An 18,740-nucleotide genomic window follows, 5' to 3' on the forward strand; every position below is an offset into this window, starting at 1 on the left:
GTGACTGTGGACGTGTGTGTCAAGACATGAGATTAATGAAATTAATTGCAATGTACTCATTATGTAGATAGTAAAGTAAAGATGACTGAGCCAATAAAAAGATGGAGTAAAGATGTACAGTATACAGAAGGGAGGTCAAGTGAGCCAAATACAGTTTCCCTGGTTTTTAATTAAAAGGCAGAAGCTGTGCTGTGAATATTTATTCAAATTAAGTATTCACAAAGCCAGTTATATACAGAAAATAAAACAAACTACCAAAAAATAAAACAGATTATTCCCGTTGAAATGTCAAACCTGCTTCTTTCTTCACTGGGGTGAGAATCGAGAGTTCAGAGGGGTGGTGACGCTCATCTTTACCGCAGTGCCAGACAGAAAATCAGCAGGCTGAAGCTTTGCTGATTGCAGGACAGAGGAGATTAAAAGGCTGAGGGAGCAGGGCCAGCGCGGTCAGCATTAACATCACAGAGGAAGGTATTAGAGCTCCCACCTGTTGACTCACCGGCCCACCTGTCACCTACAATATATAGTTTGTGTCAAGGTGAAGGAGGGGACACACCCACGCTGCTGAGAAATTTGTTTGTGCTGGTTACATCCTCGTTCTATCTGTATATCATATATAAACGTTATATATTCATTTTTAACATATAACCATGTTCATAGTTTCAGCATATGGGCTATCATAAGGCTTTACACTTAAGTTTGACATATCAGGGCCCTTGATGTGTACAAAAACAATATTGTACATGAATGGAAACTCCTACATGTGTCAAATTTGGGATGAAACACATTTACTTGTGATCTCAAAAAAGGATGAATGGTTATTAACACGCCTGCTCAGCTGAACACCATCACAGTATTTGCATTGTTAATACTCCAACGTGGGCTTTGAACCTGGACAGGCCACTCGCTCCATGAATGGACCAGAGCTTCCTGACACAATGCCGTCACTGTCAGACGGTGTAGTAAAGCCAAACGGGGGGGGGATTAGGCACAGTCCAGCCGCTGTCGCTCCAGCTGTCAGGCTTCTCTCGACAGGAAGAAGACGTGAAATCCACCTGCTGAAGTAAGGACAGGGGAACAGAGGTGTGGCTATCTTCTCCATCTGGAAATAAAAACACAAAGAAACAGAGGGTTAAATATGAGGAAACACGTTTTTAGCTTTAAGGGGGAAATTTGACCAGGTCTGTATGTGAATGACCAGTCAGTGTTGATAGTAAACATCCGAGTTCTCCTGCTGCAATATCTGTTCTTTTTCTGACATTAGTGACACAATTAGTGTGAGAGAGAACCCCCCGGTAATTTCAGCTTGGATAGCTACTGGGTAGGTGCTGTCACATCAACTTCTTCTCTTGCTTCTGAGCTAGCTACATTTTCTAACAGCAAGAACGGCATGTGAGGGCAGAGGATGTCGGTATAAATGATGATGCAACTGACTGTGCTTTGGATCTACCTGGGCCAGAGTATACGGCTGAAGAAATGCAGCGGAGACAGATGGAGGCTTAGCCCTTCTTAGGATATATCCAGCACAGTCCAAGCACACTACCTGCTCTGTTTATGGCAGCAGGAACCAACACAGTAGACTTCATCTGAGCATGTAAAGACCCAGTGGATTACCTTCATTTTTGATGGAAATGTGCCAAAAAACTCACCACAACCACTGGAAAACATTTGACTTATGTGTCAGTATTTCACCCGCAGACTGCTCCCTGAACTTCACAAGCTCACAGACGTGCAAATTTTACTATGGTCTGCATTAAAGAGAGGGTCAGTAAGTGTACAAGCTAAAGAATGGAGCGATATCAGCTGTTTGAGAGCTGACATCTTTCAACTTCTGTGTGTACTTCTGTCCTTTTAACTGACTGAAAGGATAAAGATGGCTTCTTGGCCTCTCACTCACATTCTGAGACATTTGTCTTTCCCACCGCTGGCCACTCTTTGTCCATCAGGACTCCAGTCCACTGCAAAAACCTAAACGCACATGAAACAAGACAGTTAGACAGTAAGTTGCAACCAATACACAACTATGATGATGTGGAGCTTTCCCTTCGCTCACCTCATCAGCATGGCCAGGCAGGTCCATGTTGAGCTTCCCGGTCTTGACATCCCAAACTTTAAGCGTGCTGTCGCTGCTGCCGCTGACCAGCAGCCTGCTGTCTGCTGACCACGCCACTTGATACACAGATCCCACATGGCCACGCAGGGACATCAAGTATCTTTGGGTAAGTGGACAAACAGAGACATCATTTAACAGTGATACATACGTATCTTAAGCCAGCAGCACCATCACCTGGACAACAGGGTTATTACACACAGATTTATTCATGAGATTTTCTTACTTTCCAGTGCGTCCATCCCAGATTTTAATGGACTTGTCAAATGAGGCAGAGGCGAGGAGCCTGGTGTCGGGGGAGAAGAGCACCTCATTGACCAGAGCGCTGTGGCCCGTCATCCGGGCCAGAGGCTTCTTGTCTTCTGCAGGGTTCCACAGGAACAGGGTGAAATCATCTGAGCCGGACACCAGGCGCTCCGGAGCTTGACCCTGCAGCACGAGAGCAACGAGTGAGGGAATGGATACAAGGGACGTACAGACCTAAAAACATCAGTACAGACAAGAAACAGCTCTTACCCGAACTTTATTATATCTCTGCAAAGCTTGCTCCTTCAGCTCTTCCACTGGGGGTAAAAACAAAAGCTTATTAAATGAAAACATCCTCTAGACAACTGGTTCTTCTAGTAACAAATGTTCCCATTTGAGTTGTTATAAAACGGTCCTTACACGATCCAGTGAGGTCCTGGGGGTTGATGGTGGCAGTTGCTGGTTCAAAAGCTCCAGTGCGCAGGACATAGTCGGTGCTCAGAGCCAGGGTGTTCACCCAGTGGGCGTGACCCTGCAGAGTCCTGCACTGGACACCCTACAGACAAACACAAAAGACTTTCTTTAAAACACAGATGTTTCCCCCCTTCTTATACAACTCTTTCTGTCTGTGGAGATCAATACTGTAATAAGTTTCTCAGCCACACACTCACATCTTTGGCTCTCCAGACTTTGACCGTTCTGTCCTGGGAGGAAGTGTAGAGAAGTCCATCTCCTCCCCACTTCACACAGGTGACTGACTGAGTGTGTCCGGTCAGGATCTTCTCACAGCGCCCCAACACAGTGTCCCAAACACGTATCGAGCCGTCCTTTGAGCTACTGGCCAAGTACCGACACTCTGCGTTACTGACGGAGAGAGACAGTGGGGCGGTTAGGAAAGAGTTGGGGTGGAATGGTAAAGGCAATGTCAATGTTTGTGACTGTCAGAAGATGACAGCGGCATTAAAAAAAAATAATTGGTAAGCTTGGAGCCATTCGATTCCCATGATTCAATTTAACAGTTTAGCAAATAAAACTTATCTGTGCAGAAGCTGCACCTGAATGGGAATTTAGAAGAGCAGTAAAACAGACAGGAGTGTGCAGAAATGAGAAAACTCAGTGCTCACAGATGGAGAGGTTCCCAGGAGAGCCAAGTGATCCACTTGGTGTGTCCTGTCAAAGTCTTCCCGATCTGTGTACCCGTCACTGGATCCCACAGGCAGATCTACAGAAACAGCCCCACAATAAAAATAAATCATGTAAAAACACAGATCTGATGTGTGTGTGTGTGTGTGTGTGTGTGTGTGTTGGGAGCCCACCTGACTGTTCTTGCACCCTGAAGCTAGCTTCTTCCCATCAGGTGACCAGGTGATGCTCAGTACCCAGTGTGTGTGTCCTAAAATAAAAGCAGAATACAGCTGGATAGTGTCCAGCGCTATAATAAATCATTTGCATTTTGATACCTTACAGAAGGGACCGCATACCTCTGGCAGTGTGGTGAGGCGTCTCAGTCGTCAAGTCCCAAAAGCGCACTGTGGTATCACCTGAACCGCTGGCCAGATATCTGAAACAAACCCAGCAGTGTGTCTTCAGAACACAATTCAGTTCAATTGTTGTTATAGACTGAGGACTCTTGGATAAATCAAGAACAAAACAGGCAAAGAAAAGTCGGCAGCTGTCCGGGTACTCACTTGCCAGTCGGGCTGAAAGCGGTAGAGATGACAGCTTCTGTGTGTCCCTGCAGTGTGCTGGTACAGCGGGCTACAGCTCGAACCCTGAACACGGCCTGTGGCTGGTAAACAACGGGGAGGACCTGCTCCGTGTCGACCCCGAGAGCCTTCACACAGGAGCGCAGATTGGACACCACCTCAGCCTCTCCACGCACGAAAAATGCCAGCGGTACTGGCTCCTCCTACATGGGGGAACAGCAATATAAGATCAGTTAGAAAGGTGTTCAAGACTACAGCATGTGATATTGCCATTGTTGCACATATACAGTTTTACCTCTCACTGTTAAAATGATCACACAAACACTGAGACACACATTTCTCATTTAAAAGAGGGAAATGTTGTAAACCGGCTACACATAAATCACTGAAGCGTCTTCATGTGCAGATGTGTACAGTTTACCATCACAAATTAAATCTGTATTTCTGCGACGCAGCGCCAGCTGGGTACCTTCTGTAGCAGCGCATTGCAGACCAGCTGCAGTTTGTCTGGTGTGATGTCCAGAGGCACATCAAAAGGTGAACCCAGGACCTCCCCAGCCTCGTCCTGAAACTGGATCAGCAGCCGCTCCACGTCCTCACTCATCATCCTCTGTTTGGTCTGGATCCAAATCTAACAAGGATATATCTGTACGTAGATGGAGATAAAAACTCATCAGTTATATCTTTTCATGGACATGCTCTCAATAAATAACGTCACAACTATGCAGGTAAACTCTAAGTACAGTTTAGCTTCCTCTTAGTGTTTCTGAAGACCACAACCAGTTCCTAGTAAGAGTTACAAAATCGATAAATCTTGTGTTAAATGTTGGGATGTTGCAACAGCCAAACTTACAAACTACCTACAGCCAAACCAAGACGCTGTACTTGTACTAAAATAATTAAAGTGAATACTTTACTATTGGTTTCTCAGTCGTGTCGTGAAGGCAACACTACAGCTAACGCTAACGTTAGCTAAACTATCTGACAAATACATGTATATTGTGTTACGGTCCAACATTAGACAACAGGACATTGTAGAGCAATGTTATTGATACTAACACTGACATTACAAAGCTTTGGGGCACATCGAATAACCTAAAATTGACTGTTTTAGCAGTTTACTTTGAGCTAACTTAGCTGCTGTCAACCACAGTCAATGGTGTCAACCAGTAAAGCTAACTCCGCTAGCCTGCTGTTAGCTAGCTTTTAGGACATCTAATTCATTGTAGCAGCGCTCGGAGGACAGTAAGACAACAGTCACTTGTTTGCACAACTGTGTCCGGTTTTAAATGATATGAAATTGACAAGACATGTGCTAAAACTTTACCTTCAGCGACGTGTCGATGTGTTAAAACGCCCCACGTGTGTAACACCAAAGAGCCTTTGAAACGAAGATGTAACAAGGAGCCGGCGTTGTCAAGTTAGTGAACCGAGTCGCGCAATGGATTGTGGGAAAGTAATGTGAGTAAAGGAGGAACCGTCGCCGGTGCTCATCTCCACTTTTATTATGCTTCTGTAAGTTATCGGCATTTATATTTCAAAAATAGCATTATTGCTTCTAAATAAATTAGATAAAGAATACATGTTACAATGAGACCTCTGGCTGGCTTTGACTCTAATGCACACTCAGACACACCCACAACATCATCACTATCAAAATAAGTGTAACCATCAAAAGTGTAGCAGCATATTCCATACGAACAATTTAATATATGTACGTATATGGAACATATGCACAAAGGTCATATGAAACATATTCTATGAATATTTATACAATTTGTAGACTATTTATGTCCATATATGTAAATCACATATTTTGGCATATACAGTATAATTTTTTTTATACATATAACATATATGTATTTGTATAAATGTGTAATATATACACACAAATTCAGCATATATACATTTTTCATATATGTACATGTGGAAAGTGTACCATGGGTATTACTTATTGTAAAACTAATTCCATATATCCAAGGATTTACATATATAATAATCACATATTGCCTTATAGCTAACATATATGGAATCCCATAGCATCACTCATAATGTAGGGGCATATGTGTAATAAATTACATTCATGTAGATGGAGAGATACAATTGTTAATGACTGGTAAATGGTTGAATGGTCGTGTTTTGCTGGATGTTGATTTAACTCCTATGTACCCAGATTACTTTAATCTGTGTCTTAAGTACTTATCCTCTGTAATAAGTATATAGATTCAAGAGGAAAAATGATAACAGAATGCTTTCTTTAAATTAGAGGCTAACCTGAAACCATATCGCTTAATGACACGCATTTGTTTCGGACTGCCTGTGTTGTTTGCTGGCACTTTTTCATCTTTTGACTTTGCAATAATTTATAGCAATGTGTGATGTAAATACTATCATATGTCATAGTATAGTGTGATGTCATGGTGTAGTGTGCAATATGTCATAGACTAATGTCTTATTTGACTTTGCCCTGAGTTACATGTTAATATTGGTCATATTTACTAATTAGAGATCATAGCTGTCCCACTGATTATTCATTGACCCTGGAGCTGAAAACATGTTTGATTTTGATAAATGCAACAACAAAAATTAACTGCATCTTATGTAGCCTTACATGTCAAAGAACGTTCACAGTCAGCTGCAGATTTTCAGTTTTAATTAGACTTAAAACATTTTGGGTTGTTTTACTAAAGAGAACAGAGATCCTGTTCAAACATTTTAAAAACAAGTCGTTATGGATTGGAGAGATTAACTTGAGAGACATTCTCCAGCACAATGGATCACATGTTGCCACCACGCATAGCACAAGCAATTTTCTCGTGATTCTGTTCACTGATACACATTAGACATATATCATCTCAAATACATTACAAATATGTCTGATAGAGCAATATATGAGCATAGACGTCCACATCCTCACACTCATGTGTGCATTTTGTTTTTGATCTCTCTCTCATCTTTATCAGATACCTACAACAAATGCATGGTTCAAATAATCCATAGTGAGATTTTTAAATATTTAATTACCAGATTAGCATCTTTCTGCATTATTACAGTACAGATAAAGTAAAGCACCCTGCATTAACATATACTTCTCTATACAGTAAATGTTGGCAGATCTGTATTGGCACTAATGTAGATCAAAATAAAACATAAAACAAAAGTATTTTCACATTCAATTTGACCAAGGACTGTATTGACCTGCCGTACATGTCCACCAATTTAAAAAAAACTAATTTATTTCCATACTTTCTACTCTAACAGGCACAAAAAGGCCTGTTGATGAGCTGGACAGTGACTTGTTACATGATAAAGCTTACAGACTGCAGGTAAATTCCTTAAAGGCAAAATTCGAAACGACACATTGAAGTCTCCAGTCCATGTGATGGCACAGTGTGGTGGCCTCTATTTAATGACTGTGCCAGCTCGTCCAGTAGACGACGGAGCTGATCTTGGGGGCATTTGAAAGTCTGAATCAATCCTGAGTACGTTTCCAGGAACACGATGCGGCACTGAGGTGAATTTCTTCTTATTTGTTGACTCCGTTGACGTTCTCAGGAACGAGGCCCTCCATGACAGCGCGCTTTGACTCCAGTATCTGCAAGATCAAAACAAATATGGGTAGTTTAAAACTAAGTGATGTGTCTTAGAGCATAAATTACACAATATTTTCATAGGTAAAGACAAAATAATTAGGTTTACATGCATTATAAAATGCGACTGCAGATGTAAAAGTGGTACACTCACCTGGAAGTTTGCACTGAGACCAAGGATGCTCTGCATGTTTGTGCTGAAGTAACCCAACAAATACTGTCCACCGAGCAGAGGGATCTCATCCTTATCCACTGATATCTGCAACCACAATGTGCGCATGTACGTTCAAATGAATGACGCATGCATTCATACACATGTAGTATTAGTCCAAACATGACACAAATATCATACTTGCACTCTACCTGTATGACTTCATTTATCTCCGGCAGGTCGTTCTCTCTGACCCACACAAAGGTTTCATAATCGGACGCGCTCTTGAATCCCACCTGCCGAAAAAAAAAAACCCCAACCCCATGAGATCAAATCTGTGTCATTTGTTATTTCTCTCTCTGTATCTGTCCTGTCTGTACCTTGTACAGGCCAATCCAGTCCCATGTGGAAGACATGAAGTCCTCTTGGACGGTGTAGGTGAGATGTGCATCCTGGTCGGCGCTCCATACGCCCACAGGAGAAATGTGCACCAGTGGTATGTCAAAGCACTTCCTCAGCTGTGAGAGAGACAGGAGGGAGGAAAAGGGAAGCTAATGAAGAACAAAGTCCTCGCTTTGTGGTGTGAAAGAGGCAGACTCATATGAGCCGCAGATCCTACAGCGAGTGTGATCTCACCTCCAGGCTGAAGGTGGCGATGACGGGCTTGTGGTCACTGACTCCGTAGCTCATGTCACTGGTGTATTTGTCCTGAGTGACCAGGAGAGGATAGTCATCGAGCCCATCATCAGTGGAAGTCGATGCCTTCTCGTCGTCATCATCCTCTGATGGCAGGGTTTTGGGTTTGATGCGCCAGAGGATCCGGTCGGTCCAGGCGGGTTTCCTCTTCTTGCCGCTGAGCAAAGCAAAGGCAGGTGTTGACAGCACAGTTTCAAGTTTGAGGATGAGCTGAATTTCTTCCATTAATGCTAATTTAACAAGCAGCACTTATATTGGAAACAGCGCTGTTAAAGGAGACATATCATGCTCATATCATGCCAGGTTCACAGTTCTATTTCGGGTTATTACTAGAATAGGTTTACATGCTTTAATGCTCAAAAAACCCCATAATTCCCCGCCTGACTAGCCCATCTGCTGTGATTGGTCAGCTCACATACGTCTGAGCCAAGACTGCTTACAACAACAAAGCAGCTGTGCCAAATATTTTATAGGCCAAGCTAACTGCTAGTTATAAATAATGCCAGTGTTTGACATGTTGATGGAATTAAAGGTGGGACTAATATAGGGACTACTGCTCATTTCAGGAGCAGTGGATATTGTAGGAGAGGGGAGCTTCTTGTTGGAGCAGACTTTGGCCTTTCTAAAACTTTCAAGATCTTTAACACGCAAGAACATACATAAACACAGGGGGAAAAAAACAAAAAACAAAACCCATAATAGGTCTCCTTTTAAGTACATGAATGACACACACACACACACACACAAAGTGCAGAGCTATACCTACAGTGTAGCATGCTGTGGAGGAATGACGGATGTTAGAAGTGGACAATACCACTTTACATTACATTACATTTTATGTACATGCACATTTACTGTATAAAGCCACACATGCACAATATGCAAGCAGGACAAGCAGTGGGGTGCAGGGTGCAGGATGTCCTCATTTTTATAATACATCAGCCCTTTTGTGTTCTATCAGTGTCTCCGGTTATGATGTGATCGTAGGTTATATACTGTACATACAACCAATATGGTGCCTTTCCTATACAATAGGGCCCTCTCCTTGTATTCCTCACATCTGTGGAGACACCCACCTTGGCGGGTCTAGCTCCCTGTACCAGGCCCCCAACCAGGCCGAGAGCAGCCCCCAGGTGAGGGAGGTGAGGAGGAAGAAAAGGGTGGTGCTGCAGCGCTGCAGGGGCCTGGGTCTGTACATGGTTAGGGGCAGTACCACAGTGCTCTTTCTGAGAGAGACACATACATGTAGCTGGCGTCAGGGATGGATACGACTCACAGAAAGAGCTGCGCCCAACTTCATCTATATACGTCAAAGTTTATCTTCCTGCTCAGTGCGTCCCTGGGGCTGCATATTTAATTCCGACTAAAGTTTCTGAAATGAGGACAGATGATGTCGTGACTAAGAAATAAGAGAATGTGGAGCATGCAACACACAGAAAAAAACATAGCGTGTCTTACTGAAAACCCAACAATGTCTTTGGAGTGCTGCACAAAACATTCCAACCGAAAACAAGACCAAAGATGAAGTCTGAGAAATGCGTTGAGCATTCGTGTGTCATATATTTGTTTGTCACAAGCTTTACCTGGTATCATAGGTGTCGGAGTTACGGTCGAACTTGTAGGTGGGTTTAAAATTCAGCGGCCCTTCCTCAAATTCCTGCAGGAAAGGCTCCTTCTTCTTCATCATGGTGAGCTGCAGGTACATGAAATAGATTAGTACGTGTGCATTATTGTGTGTATGTGTTTGTGCGCTTATCCTAGCACATCACCTGGTCTTTAGTCCAGAGCAAATTAAGGCGCCCGCTGTTGATGGACGAGCGGATGAAGTGCAAGCCGTGGTCGGCGATACGGAAGTTCAGGTCTCCCAAGCAGAACACCACCCTGTGAATGATGGAGCTTCATTATACCTGCTGCACGACAGCCCTCAGTGCATCTCAGTGTATATTTCACAGCGTGTGTGTGTGTCTGTGTGTGTGTGTGTGTGTGTGCTCGTACTGACTTGTGGTCCAGCACATTTGGGGTGTCAGAGATGTCAAAGTCCTGTGACTCCAGGATGTACTCAAATTCATCCACACGCTCCAGAGCGTAGTTCATGTGAGCCGCTAGGTGGCAGTTCAGGAAGCACACCATGTGGCCGTAGAAAGAAAAACGCACAGACACTCCTCCTTTATTACCCTGAAACAGAGGAGGACGAAAGATAATGTGGATTTTAACAGACTAACAAAATTTAAAGTATAAAGGCACCATGTGAATTTAATTTTGAAATGTATGCTTTCATTTTTTGTGCCTACTACAAAAGATGCTTCATGAGTGCTATATTTAGCACCTGTCTCCTTAATGCCCACCTCCCAAAAAGCCCAGGGTTCTCTGATTGGTTAGTTCTCACAAGCCTGAGCTGGCACCGCCCACTGTATAAGAGCCCTGCTGGTGTTTTTACAACCATGGCTCTGCAGGGAAGTAGCTGGGTAGAGTAGCAAAAAACTACCTGTGTAAAGTCAGTAGCCGTTTTTATACTGTGCAGCAGTGAGTCCGTCACTTCATCTGCAGACATCAAGATGAGCAAATGGAAAGCTGCTGAGATGCTAGCGTCACCTCGGTCTCTGTAGCTGACTTCATTGTCTGCTTGTTGTTGTGGCAAGCTACTAATGGTTGCTACTAGCTTGTTTTAAAAGCAGAGTTTCTAGACAGTATTTAAAAAGCACCTAGATGAGCTTCATAATAATTATTAAAAACAGAAATAAAAAAGGAAATCTTACTTTTTACAATATGGAACCTTTAAAGTCATATACATATATATATTTTTCATAAATCTGCATAGATTCATTTTATTTAGTGCTTACAAGAAAATTAAATATACAATAATTAAAAAGCACCTCTTCATTATAACTTAGATCCTGGTTTAGATAGTTTGTCTTTCAAGTGTTTGCCTGAGTGTACCGCTCCAGTTCGAGTGGTCCTTCTTTGTGATTTCGCTCAAAGCTGTTGCACATTCCACTAAACAAACACAATAGGCCTTTCATAACAGAGTTTAATCTCCGCAGAATCGGATGCCAGTGGGATTCTTAGCTCAGGGCTAACTGGTAAACCAATTTCTCACCCAGTAGCCGAAGATGCCGGTGCGGATGTAGTTGGTCTGGATCTTTCTGATGAAGGGGAGATGAATTTGTTTGGCAAAGACCAGCAGCAGCAAACCCTGCATCCTTATTGATGTGACCTAGACAGATGGAAATAGATTTTAACAGTTCATTATTATAATTATTGCCTGACTCATTCATTTCAAATGTGATATATGTAGTATTGCACACCGCACAAGCATGTGCAAGCCTAAAGGAAACTACAATTAATTGAAGATAATTAATACCAAATGAAACAAAACACCACCAGTATAAAACTGCATGCACTCATTATTAAGACTTTTAGGCAAAGTGACCCCATGATTATGTAAGTTTTCAGAGGCAGCCTTCAAGATACTATTATTCATGCCAGTTGTTTAAATCCACATACACCCATTGGACCCAAGTGTGTGACCAGTCCACACAGTGCTGTTTTCCCTTTTCTCTCCGTCTGTCCCCTCTCACCTTGACGAAGTCTCTGGGTGCCAGTGTGTCCATGAAGACGTGGCTCCAGGAGTCCTCCACCAGCATGTCAGAGATGAACCTCACCGGGGTGGCGTTCACCTCCTGCAGGCTGCGGACACACACAACCACACACACTGACGCTCCTGACCCTCTTCTTTCTTTTCTAGCCGATTCATTGAAAGAGACACATTTATCCTTTGGTCCAGTTCCTGGCAAAATTTTTACATCTCTCACCCAATAACAAAGAGGTCTGCGGGGGGCTGAACGTCCAGTTGGAGCAAAGAGGTGATGTCTTCGGGAGGCTCTGCACTGGCCACGTTCCAGGTCACCATGTGCAGCCTGTCAGAGTGTTTGGTTAGTTCATTTTGCAGTTATTATAGTCATTTTTACTATTGAAATGTACATTTTTGAAATACATTCAAAGGCTTTTTCACTTAATTTCTCTGTCAACTTTTCTTTCCTGCTCACTAATTTTCCTGCTTACCACTTTTTTTTCTCACTAGACATTTGCAAATCCCAAACATACAAATAACATCAAAAAAATCGAATATCAATCATTCAAAACCAACCAAGTAAGTTTCAAACTGTAAAGACACCCAGCTATGATCTGGATATACTTATATCCAATCCAATATACTCTTTTTGCATTTGCGCTTTTACTACATGACTCCTTTCCTCTAAAGGTTGTGAAGACAAATTCCTATTATTTCTTAAACGCCTCCTGTGTGTTTGTCTATGTGCGAATGAGCACATGTCAACCTGAACGCGTCCGTGGGAACGAAACGCCCGCAGAGGTGAAACGCTTCGTCCAGCGTGCGGGAAACTTCTTCGCTGGCTTCATCGTCAGAGCTCAGGTCCTCTATGCAGGTCAGCAGCTGGGACAGACGCTGGCGGAGGAGCATCTTGGACCTCGAGCTCTGAGACGCTGAGCTGCTCATGCTGTCCGAGCGCACGCGTGGACCGTCTGTCAAGGGGTCCATCTTTGGATCTTAGACTGGAAAAAAAGGGTCTTCCTGGTGTTGGCTTTGTCGTATGTCAGGAAAGGTCAGGAGGTTAAGACCGCGTCCTGCAAGAGCTAAGAAGCCAAAATGGAGTAGAAGAAATGCCTTTGGCTTGATTTCCCCTCAGACTTCTTTGGTTGGTTTGGTTGCAGCCATTTGATGCGAGAGTCCTCCGCTCTGCCCAGGCCACTGGAAGTAACAAGTACTGATTCGTAGTTAGTCAAATCTCTCAGGCAGCGTCTGATTTAGATCCAGGATGAAAAACTCAAAAGCCCAGTGTGAAGCCTGCTCGTGCTGGTGCAGCCCTCTCTTGCAGCAGAGCCCGTGTGGTCATGCAGCAATGGAGCGACAACTGACAAAGTAGTGGGGTCGACTCAGGAATCCGGGCAAATAATGAGCCCGACTTGGACTATAATCGCAGGCAGGAGAAGGGCATGTGAACACGTGTGTGTTTGATTGTAGTCGCAGAGGGAAGAAGAGGAGGACCGGAGGGCTGATCCTCCATCACTGTTGCAAGACTTGGGTAACCCTTCAGATCCCTAAGAGGTTTACCACCAGCGCTCTCTCTATCAGCTGAGCACACTGAACAATGCATGTAACCCCGCAGTTACAGGCATGCTTTAGTGAGCGGACAACAGCGAACAATAGCATTAGCTTCTTTTGGCCTCAATCCAGTCTCTCCTCATATAGGGGAAAGGTTATCTTTGTAAACCCGCAGAGGAGTGGGAGGGTAAAGGCAGCCAGTTTTTGTCAGCCCTGACAAAGTCTTTTTTTTATTTTTTATTTTTAGTATTTTTCCGCTTAAGAAGAAAAGCTGAAAGAGTTGTAATTAATTAAGTGTTACAACACAGCTAATAGTGGGCAAATTGCATAACAGTTTTAGACGCAGAGAGTACATGAAGCAATCAGCAACAGTGACGCATTTCACCTAATACCGAAAATGGTTTAAACGTTTCAAAACCGTGAATGCAGTGAAGTAATACTTTGAGCGGAATTATACGTCACCAGTATTGGAAAATGTGTCTCCATCAATTATTTATAAAAAAGCGAAAATATACAATAAAAATGTTTTCCCTCACATAGTCTCTTTTTTAACCCTAAAATGTATTTTTCCCTTTATGGAAAACAGTCTTTTAATGGTTAGATCACTGACTCTGAAACTATGACCAGAATCATGCCATAGCTATAGGGATGTATAGAAACTCCTGGTTAGACTATTGAAAATATTTCTTTATTTAGACATTGTTCTGTCAAGAAAGGAGTACAGAAGCCAGAATGCATCCACAGAGGTGGAAGCTTACTTAAAAATGACTCAAATCGATTGATTATCAAAAAATGATAAAACATTATAAAACATGATAAACATGTGCCCTTCCAGAGACCTTTCTGTGTGTTGGTGCCCTGACACCTACAGCTGGTAGCTGCCCCCCTAACATTCTGAGTCCGCCCCTGGATAACACTGTATCTACTGTAAGTAAAAAACACCTTTACCTGAGTTAGAAATCTGTATCTACGCATACTTAACATATGACTCAGTTGTTAGCGGCAGAGTTCAAGCCATAAATCATGGCAGGGAGTCAACAATGTTTTTAATTTTTAGACAGCTGCAGGGGACAATGCTATATGAGGGAAAACAAGGGATGAAAACATGCTTGGAGGAGAGAAACAACCAGAAGGAATTGCCCCTTTACGAAAATTAAAAAAAAAAAAAAAAAAAGTTAATCTTAGGTGCCCCAGTTCTCCCTGCCACTTCATGTAACAGTGTCACATGCACAGACTTAGGGCACATTCTTTAGCAAAGCAGAGGTGTTAAGTGGATATCCGAAGGGGGGTTCGCCGTTCTGCTGGAAAATTGGTGAATGAGAAGCTCTTTAAGTTTAAGATTTTAAATTTAAACCACTAGCCTCAAAGCTACTTATGAACATGAGGCAATTCAGACATGGTATGAGAGGGTTGTACCTTCTTTCCCTCGGCCTCCACACACTTTTCACTTTTCTGCCTGGAGTCTGTGCTTTCTCTCACAATTACTTTCATCACCATACTCTCTCTCTCTCTCTCTCTCTCTCTCTCTCTTGTTCCTTCCTGCTCTTAACCTGAGACGAAGAAGAAGAGGAAGATTGTGGTCTTACCTGCACTTGTCCTTCCCTCCACTTCGACCTCTTCCAGCACTCATGTTCTCCCCTGTAGTGACAAACGAAGTGTAAACAAGCAGGAACACCTAAATGCTCGCCTCTATATTGCAGCTGGTTTACCGGGAGCACAGAGCAGTGCCCAGTATAACAGAGCCCACGGGGATGCCTGAAAGTCATTTCTGAAATGGGTTTGTAATCATGTCTAATCGCGGTTAGCTTTATTCACGTTAAAGTGACAGTGCCCTGAAGGTCACATGTGAAAAGAGAAGTGCTTCACTTGAGAGCCATTTTGTAAAACTGGACTCTTTATGGTGAATATCTGGCAGTTACTGTCTAAAAGCCACAAAGTTAATTGTGAGCTAAAAACACATGCTGCAGAAACATTTCAGGTCGTGATCCACATCACAGAAACAGTATTTTGAGCCTTGAGCTATGTACCTTTGAACTGTACATAGCATACATAACATCAGGAAACTACAGTGGTAAAGATGTGTGACTTGTGTGTGAAAAATGCACACTTGTTTTTTGTCAATTTCAAAGACAATTTGTCGACTTAAACCTGCATCAGCCTCATAGAATTTTTATCCAATTATCCTAATTATCACATTTTTGTTATCGTATTTCTGCCCCTGTGCGAATTGATGCCTTCAATTAGTTCAGACCATTTTGTGAATCCTAGTACCGGTGCATTTGCGGCTGGTTATAGTCTATACTGTCTTGTTTTAATTAATTTCCCGACATGATCAGGACAGCAAAAATATGGATCCGGAAATCATGTGACCCTTGTTCAGCCAATCGTGCTGACGTTCTCCACCCGCCCACTCAACACTCATTCGAAGTGACTTGAACGAGGAGCTTGACATTTCTCACTAAGGTATGCTGTGTTCAAGTCCAGTGGTTTGGAATGCACAAGTAAACCCAGTGATTTATTTTAAATAGGCCTACAAATTCTGTAAACGTCACACAGTCTCACCTTCTTTTGTCCTTGTGGTCATGACTCACATACAATAATTCAAATATGAAAAGCCTAATATTTAGATACAATTCCAATGTGATATTCTTAGGCCTCTGGTATGATGATAGAACATTTCCCATCTGGCAATGCTGTACAACAAGCTGACATAGCCTACTACCACCATCTCACCGCTAATGTGTTAGCAAGTGAGCAGCTAGTTAGCTACACGTGCAGCAGACAAAGTTTTAAAGTAAAATTTGGAGCTGTGTTTCTATTTACCCGACAAATGTATATTCAGTTTTCACTCACTTTTTATCCAATATGTGTTTTTTTGTGTGTCCTGAGTTGTCTGCTATGTTTACCAGCTAGCTAGTTGTTAACTGTTGGTTCTTCAGTGCTGCTCCGCTAGCGTTGGCCTGCTGTCGGTTTTTAGAGCTTGTTTGTTTAACAGCTGGAACGAGGTTGATGAGAGCGGTGAGAGCGAGACATTTAATCCATTGTTCATAAATATTGTTAATATATAAATGTTGATTAGGCTATTGTTGCTTTAACCACAACTGCCTTCTACCCAAGCATGACTGCCCTAACATTCGCGCGAAACGCCTGGAGGCCGTAAAGACTAGTGAATAAATGATTTAGGCCACTTTACTGTCTTGGACCCACAATATAAAGGAAGGATCACGTTGGAATACTAATAGCACAACAGAACTGACAACTCCTCAAATGTCCCTACCAGATTTTTCCAAGCTTGTGTTAGATTTTCAATCTCACATTTCAGACTAATGAAAGGGTCCAGCCATCGTTAGAACATTCAGCTCATTAGAAAAACTACTTTTAGGGCCCTGTAGGACAGTCGTACTTGTGTTTGTGTCCTCAGAGAGCCTACAGTTTCTACTCAGACCGAAAAAAGGAAGCACATTTGCCTCCTCCACAGTGTCCTTTAACTTTTAAAAAAAGTTAATAATATCATGACTGCTACTATTACTAAAATACTAAAATTTGGGACATGGTTTGGTCTATGCGTCACCAAGAACAACATAATTCTCTCAATATCAGACATTTTCACTGTAATGAATCTAATGAAACAACAAATCAATGTCCCTCTTGAAGACTAAATTGTATCTTCTGTTAAAAGCCCAATCATCCACTCAGTACAGTACCTTTGTCTTTGTCTCTATGTTTTGGCGTCTGGAAAAAGCTGCAAACTCCCTGTCCACAGATGACAAAGCTCTCCAAAGGGGAGTCGAGAGACTGGATCTGCTTTCCTACAGTGAGTCCCGTCGTTTGACTGTTTGTGCTCTTTTTTGGTTCCCTCACCTTCCACTCAGCTGCTCTGGGTACAAGGTCCCACTCACAACCTGCTCTGGACTTAAAGCGTAACATCGGATCAAGCTATTATCCCAGGTTGGTTAACAACCCGGTGAGAAAGTATTATCTAATCATGAATGGACATGTCTGTTTGTTGAATGTCACCATGACGCGAGGTATTTGTTGCTCTAAAGCCGTCTTTGTATGTTCAGAAAATAATCCTTTACTTTCCCAACAGTATGGAATGTGTAGGTTGCTCTGATTTGCCATGTTCCATTTTAATTAAGGCGCTGTAATTTCTCCTTGAAGGGGTGAATGTAATGTCTTGAGTTATTTTTTTTCACATGATAAGCACTTACAATGAAAGTACAAGCTATTATTCGAATCTCAAAAAGGCTTTTCAGGAGGCCCCATGTAGAATTTGTGGAAATGTACATGTATTAATCACTTTTTTGTTGGCCACATGCGAGCGGACGGTGATGTGGTGTGAAAAACGAGGCCACCGCGTCTCGGTTGGATATACAAGTCAAAGTTCAATGCTGACGGCCAGAAGGTCGTTGCTTAATGTATATCCTCAAGTGCCTCGTCTCAGATCGTCTCTGTATCTGTAATTGCATATCTGTCTTTCAAGTATGACGCAGCTAGGAAACAGTTAGCTTAGTTTAGCATCAGTGCTTTAAACATGATGGGGAAAACCAGCCCTGCTCTGTCTGGCAGGAACTAAATCCGCCGGCCGGCATCTGTAAAGCTCCTTGAACGTGATAGCTAATTTGTTTAATCTACACAGGAAGGACGTCACTGTGTCAGCCCATGAAACCGGCCCAGTATAACCTGAACAAGCAAAAATGGTTGTTTTTGCACTTCAGTTTTAGTGTGGACCGCGCATAATGTTCACTGACATGCTTATTGTGAGATTTTTGTGACCCCTGGAAAAGTCAGGCTAGCTGTTTCCTGCTGTTTCTGGTCTTTATGCTAAGCTAAGCTAATTGTCAGCTCTCTGTTGAAAGTACAGACATCAGAGTGGTATCAGTCCTCTCATCCAGCTCTTTGCAAGAATGCAATTTCCCTCAATGTTTAACAATTTATTTAAATGGCAATTGTTTTGTTACTTTGGTATTGTTGGGTTACTACAAAGTCATTAACTTGCCATGTAAATGAAACGGGGGAATTACCACCTCCTAAGTTTGTTTTTTTTTTTTTCACACCATATTTCTAAGAAGGTTTGGCTACAGTTATTTTTCATAGACTGTCACAAAATGTAAAACAT

At 42.5% G+C, this 18,740-nt stretch overlaps 2 protein-coding genes across 5 annotated transcripts; both read right to left on the bottom strand.

Annotated features, from left to right (window-relative positions):
- Positions 1 to 185: 185 nt before the first annotated feature.
- On the bottom strand, positions 186 to 5,522 carry nle1 (notchless homolog 1 (Drosophila)). 2 transcript variants are annotated; one of them, XM_037120278.1, is made up of 13 exons: positions 5,390 to 5,522; positions 4,532 to 4,708; positions 4,045 to 4,265; positions 3,838 to 3,917; positions 3,673 to 3,749; positions 3,481 to 3,578; positions 3,028 to 3,220; positions 2,777 to 2,912; positions 2,627 to 2,673; positions 2,337 to 2,539; positions 2,054 to 2,213; positions 1,898 to 1,968; positions 186 to 1,102 (listed from the first exon to the last, which is right to left on the bottom strand). In XM_037120278.1, the coding sequence occupies exons 2-13, from the start codon at positions 4,667 to 4,669 to the stop codon at positions 1,090 to 1,092; spliced, it is 1,437 nt and encodes a 478-aa protein (XP_036976173.1). In that variant the 5' UTR covers positions 4,670 to 4,708; positions 5,390 to 5,522; the 3' UTR covers positions 186 to 1,089. The 2 variants fall into 2 exon arrangements, with proteins under 2 accessions (XP_036976173.1, XP_036976174.1); XM_037120279.1 differs by lacking the exon at positions 5,390 to 5,522 and adding an exon at positions 5,252 to 5,270.
- Positions 5,523 to 7,062: 1,540 nt separating this feature from the next.
- Positions 7,063 to 18,737, bottom strand: inpp5kb (inositol polyphosphate-5-phosphatase Kb). Of its 3 annotated transcripts, none has more exons than XM_037119663.1 (13): positions 17,326 to 18,737; positions 15,208 to 15,259; positions 12,312 to 12,416; positions 12,078 to 12,186; positions 11,597 to 11,713; positions 10,499 to 10,674; positions 10,269 to 10,380; positions 10,083 to 10,192; positions 8,440 to 8,656; positions 8,184 to 8,321; positions 8,016 to 8,099; positions 7,807 to 7,911; positions 7,063 to 7,657 (listed from the first exon to the last, which is right to left on the bottom strand). In XM_037119663.1, the coding sequence occupies exons 1-13, from the start codon at positions 17,546 to 17,548 to the stop codon at positions 7,589 to 7,591; spliced, it is 1,617 nt and encodes a 538-aa protein (XP_036975558.1). In that variant the 5' UTR covers positions 17,549 to 18,737; the 3' UTR covers positions 7,063 to 7,588. The 3 variants fall into 3 exon arrangements, with proteins under 3 accessions (XP_036975558.1, XP_036975560.1, XP_036975559.1); XM_037119665.1 differs by lacking the exon at positions 17,326 to 18,737 and adding an exon at positions 16,475 to 16,853; XM_037119664.1 differs by lacking the exons at positions 15,208 to 15,259; positions 17,326 to 18,737 and adding an exon at positions 12,837 to 13,482.
- Between the last annotated feature and the right edge of the window lie 3 nt (positions 18,738 to 18,740).

This window comes from Acanthopagrus latus, chromosome 13, assembly GCF_904848185.1.
Source record: "Acanthopagrus latus isolate v.2019 chromosome 13, fAcaLat1.1, whole genome shotgun sequence".
NCBI lineage: Eukaryota > Metazoa > Chordata > Actinopteri > Spariformes > Sparidae > Acanthopagrus > Acanthopagrus latus.

Bases quoted from the DNA above. Each gene is read 5' to 3' on its own strand.
- nle1 (XM_037120278.1), bottom strand. From the start codon at position 4,669: ATGATGAGTGAGGACGTGGAGCGGCTGCTGATCCAGTTTCAGGACGAG. The intron at 3,918-4,044 runs GTGAGTACCCGG...GGTTTGTTTCAG, and splicing joins GCTTTCAGCCCGACTGGCAA to ATATCTGGCCAGCGGTTCAG. The intron at 3,579-3,672 runs GTGGGCTCCCAA...CTGTTTCTGTAG, and splicing joins CAGGGTGCAAGAACAGTCAG to ATCTGCCTGTGGGATCCAGT.
- inpp5kb (XM_037119663.1), bottom strand. From the start codon at position 17,548: ATGTTACGCTTTAAGTCCAGAGCAGGTTGTGAGTGGGACCTTGTACCC. The intron at 10,675-11,596 runs GTGAGAAATTGG...CCTCTGTTTCAG, and splicing joins CCGGCATCTTCGGCTACTGG to GGTAATAAAGGAGGAGTGTC. The intron at 10,381-10,498 runs GTCAGTACGAGC...CATCATTCACAG, and splicing joins CCAAATGTGCTGGACCACAA to GGTGGTGTTCTGCTTGGGAG.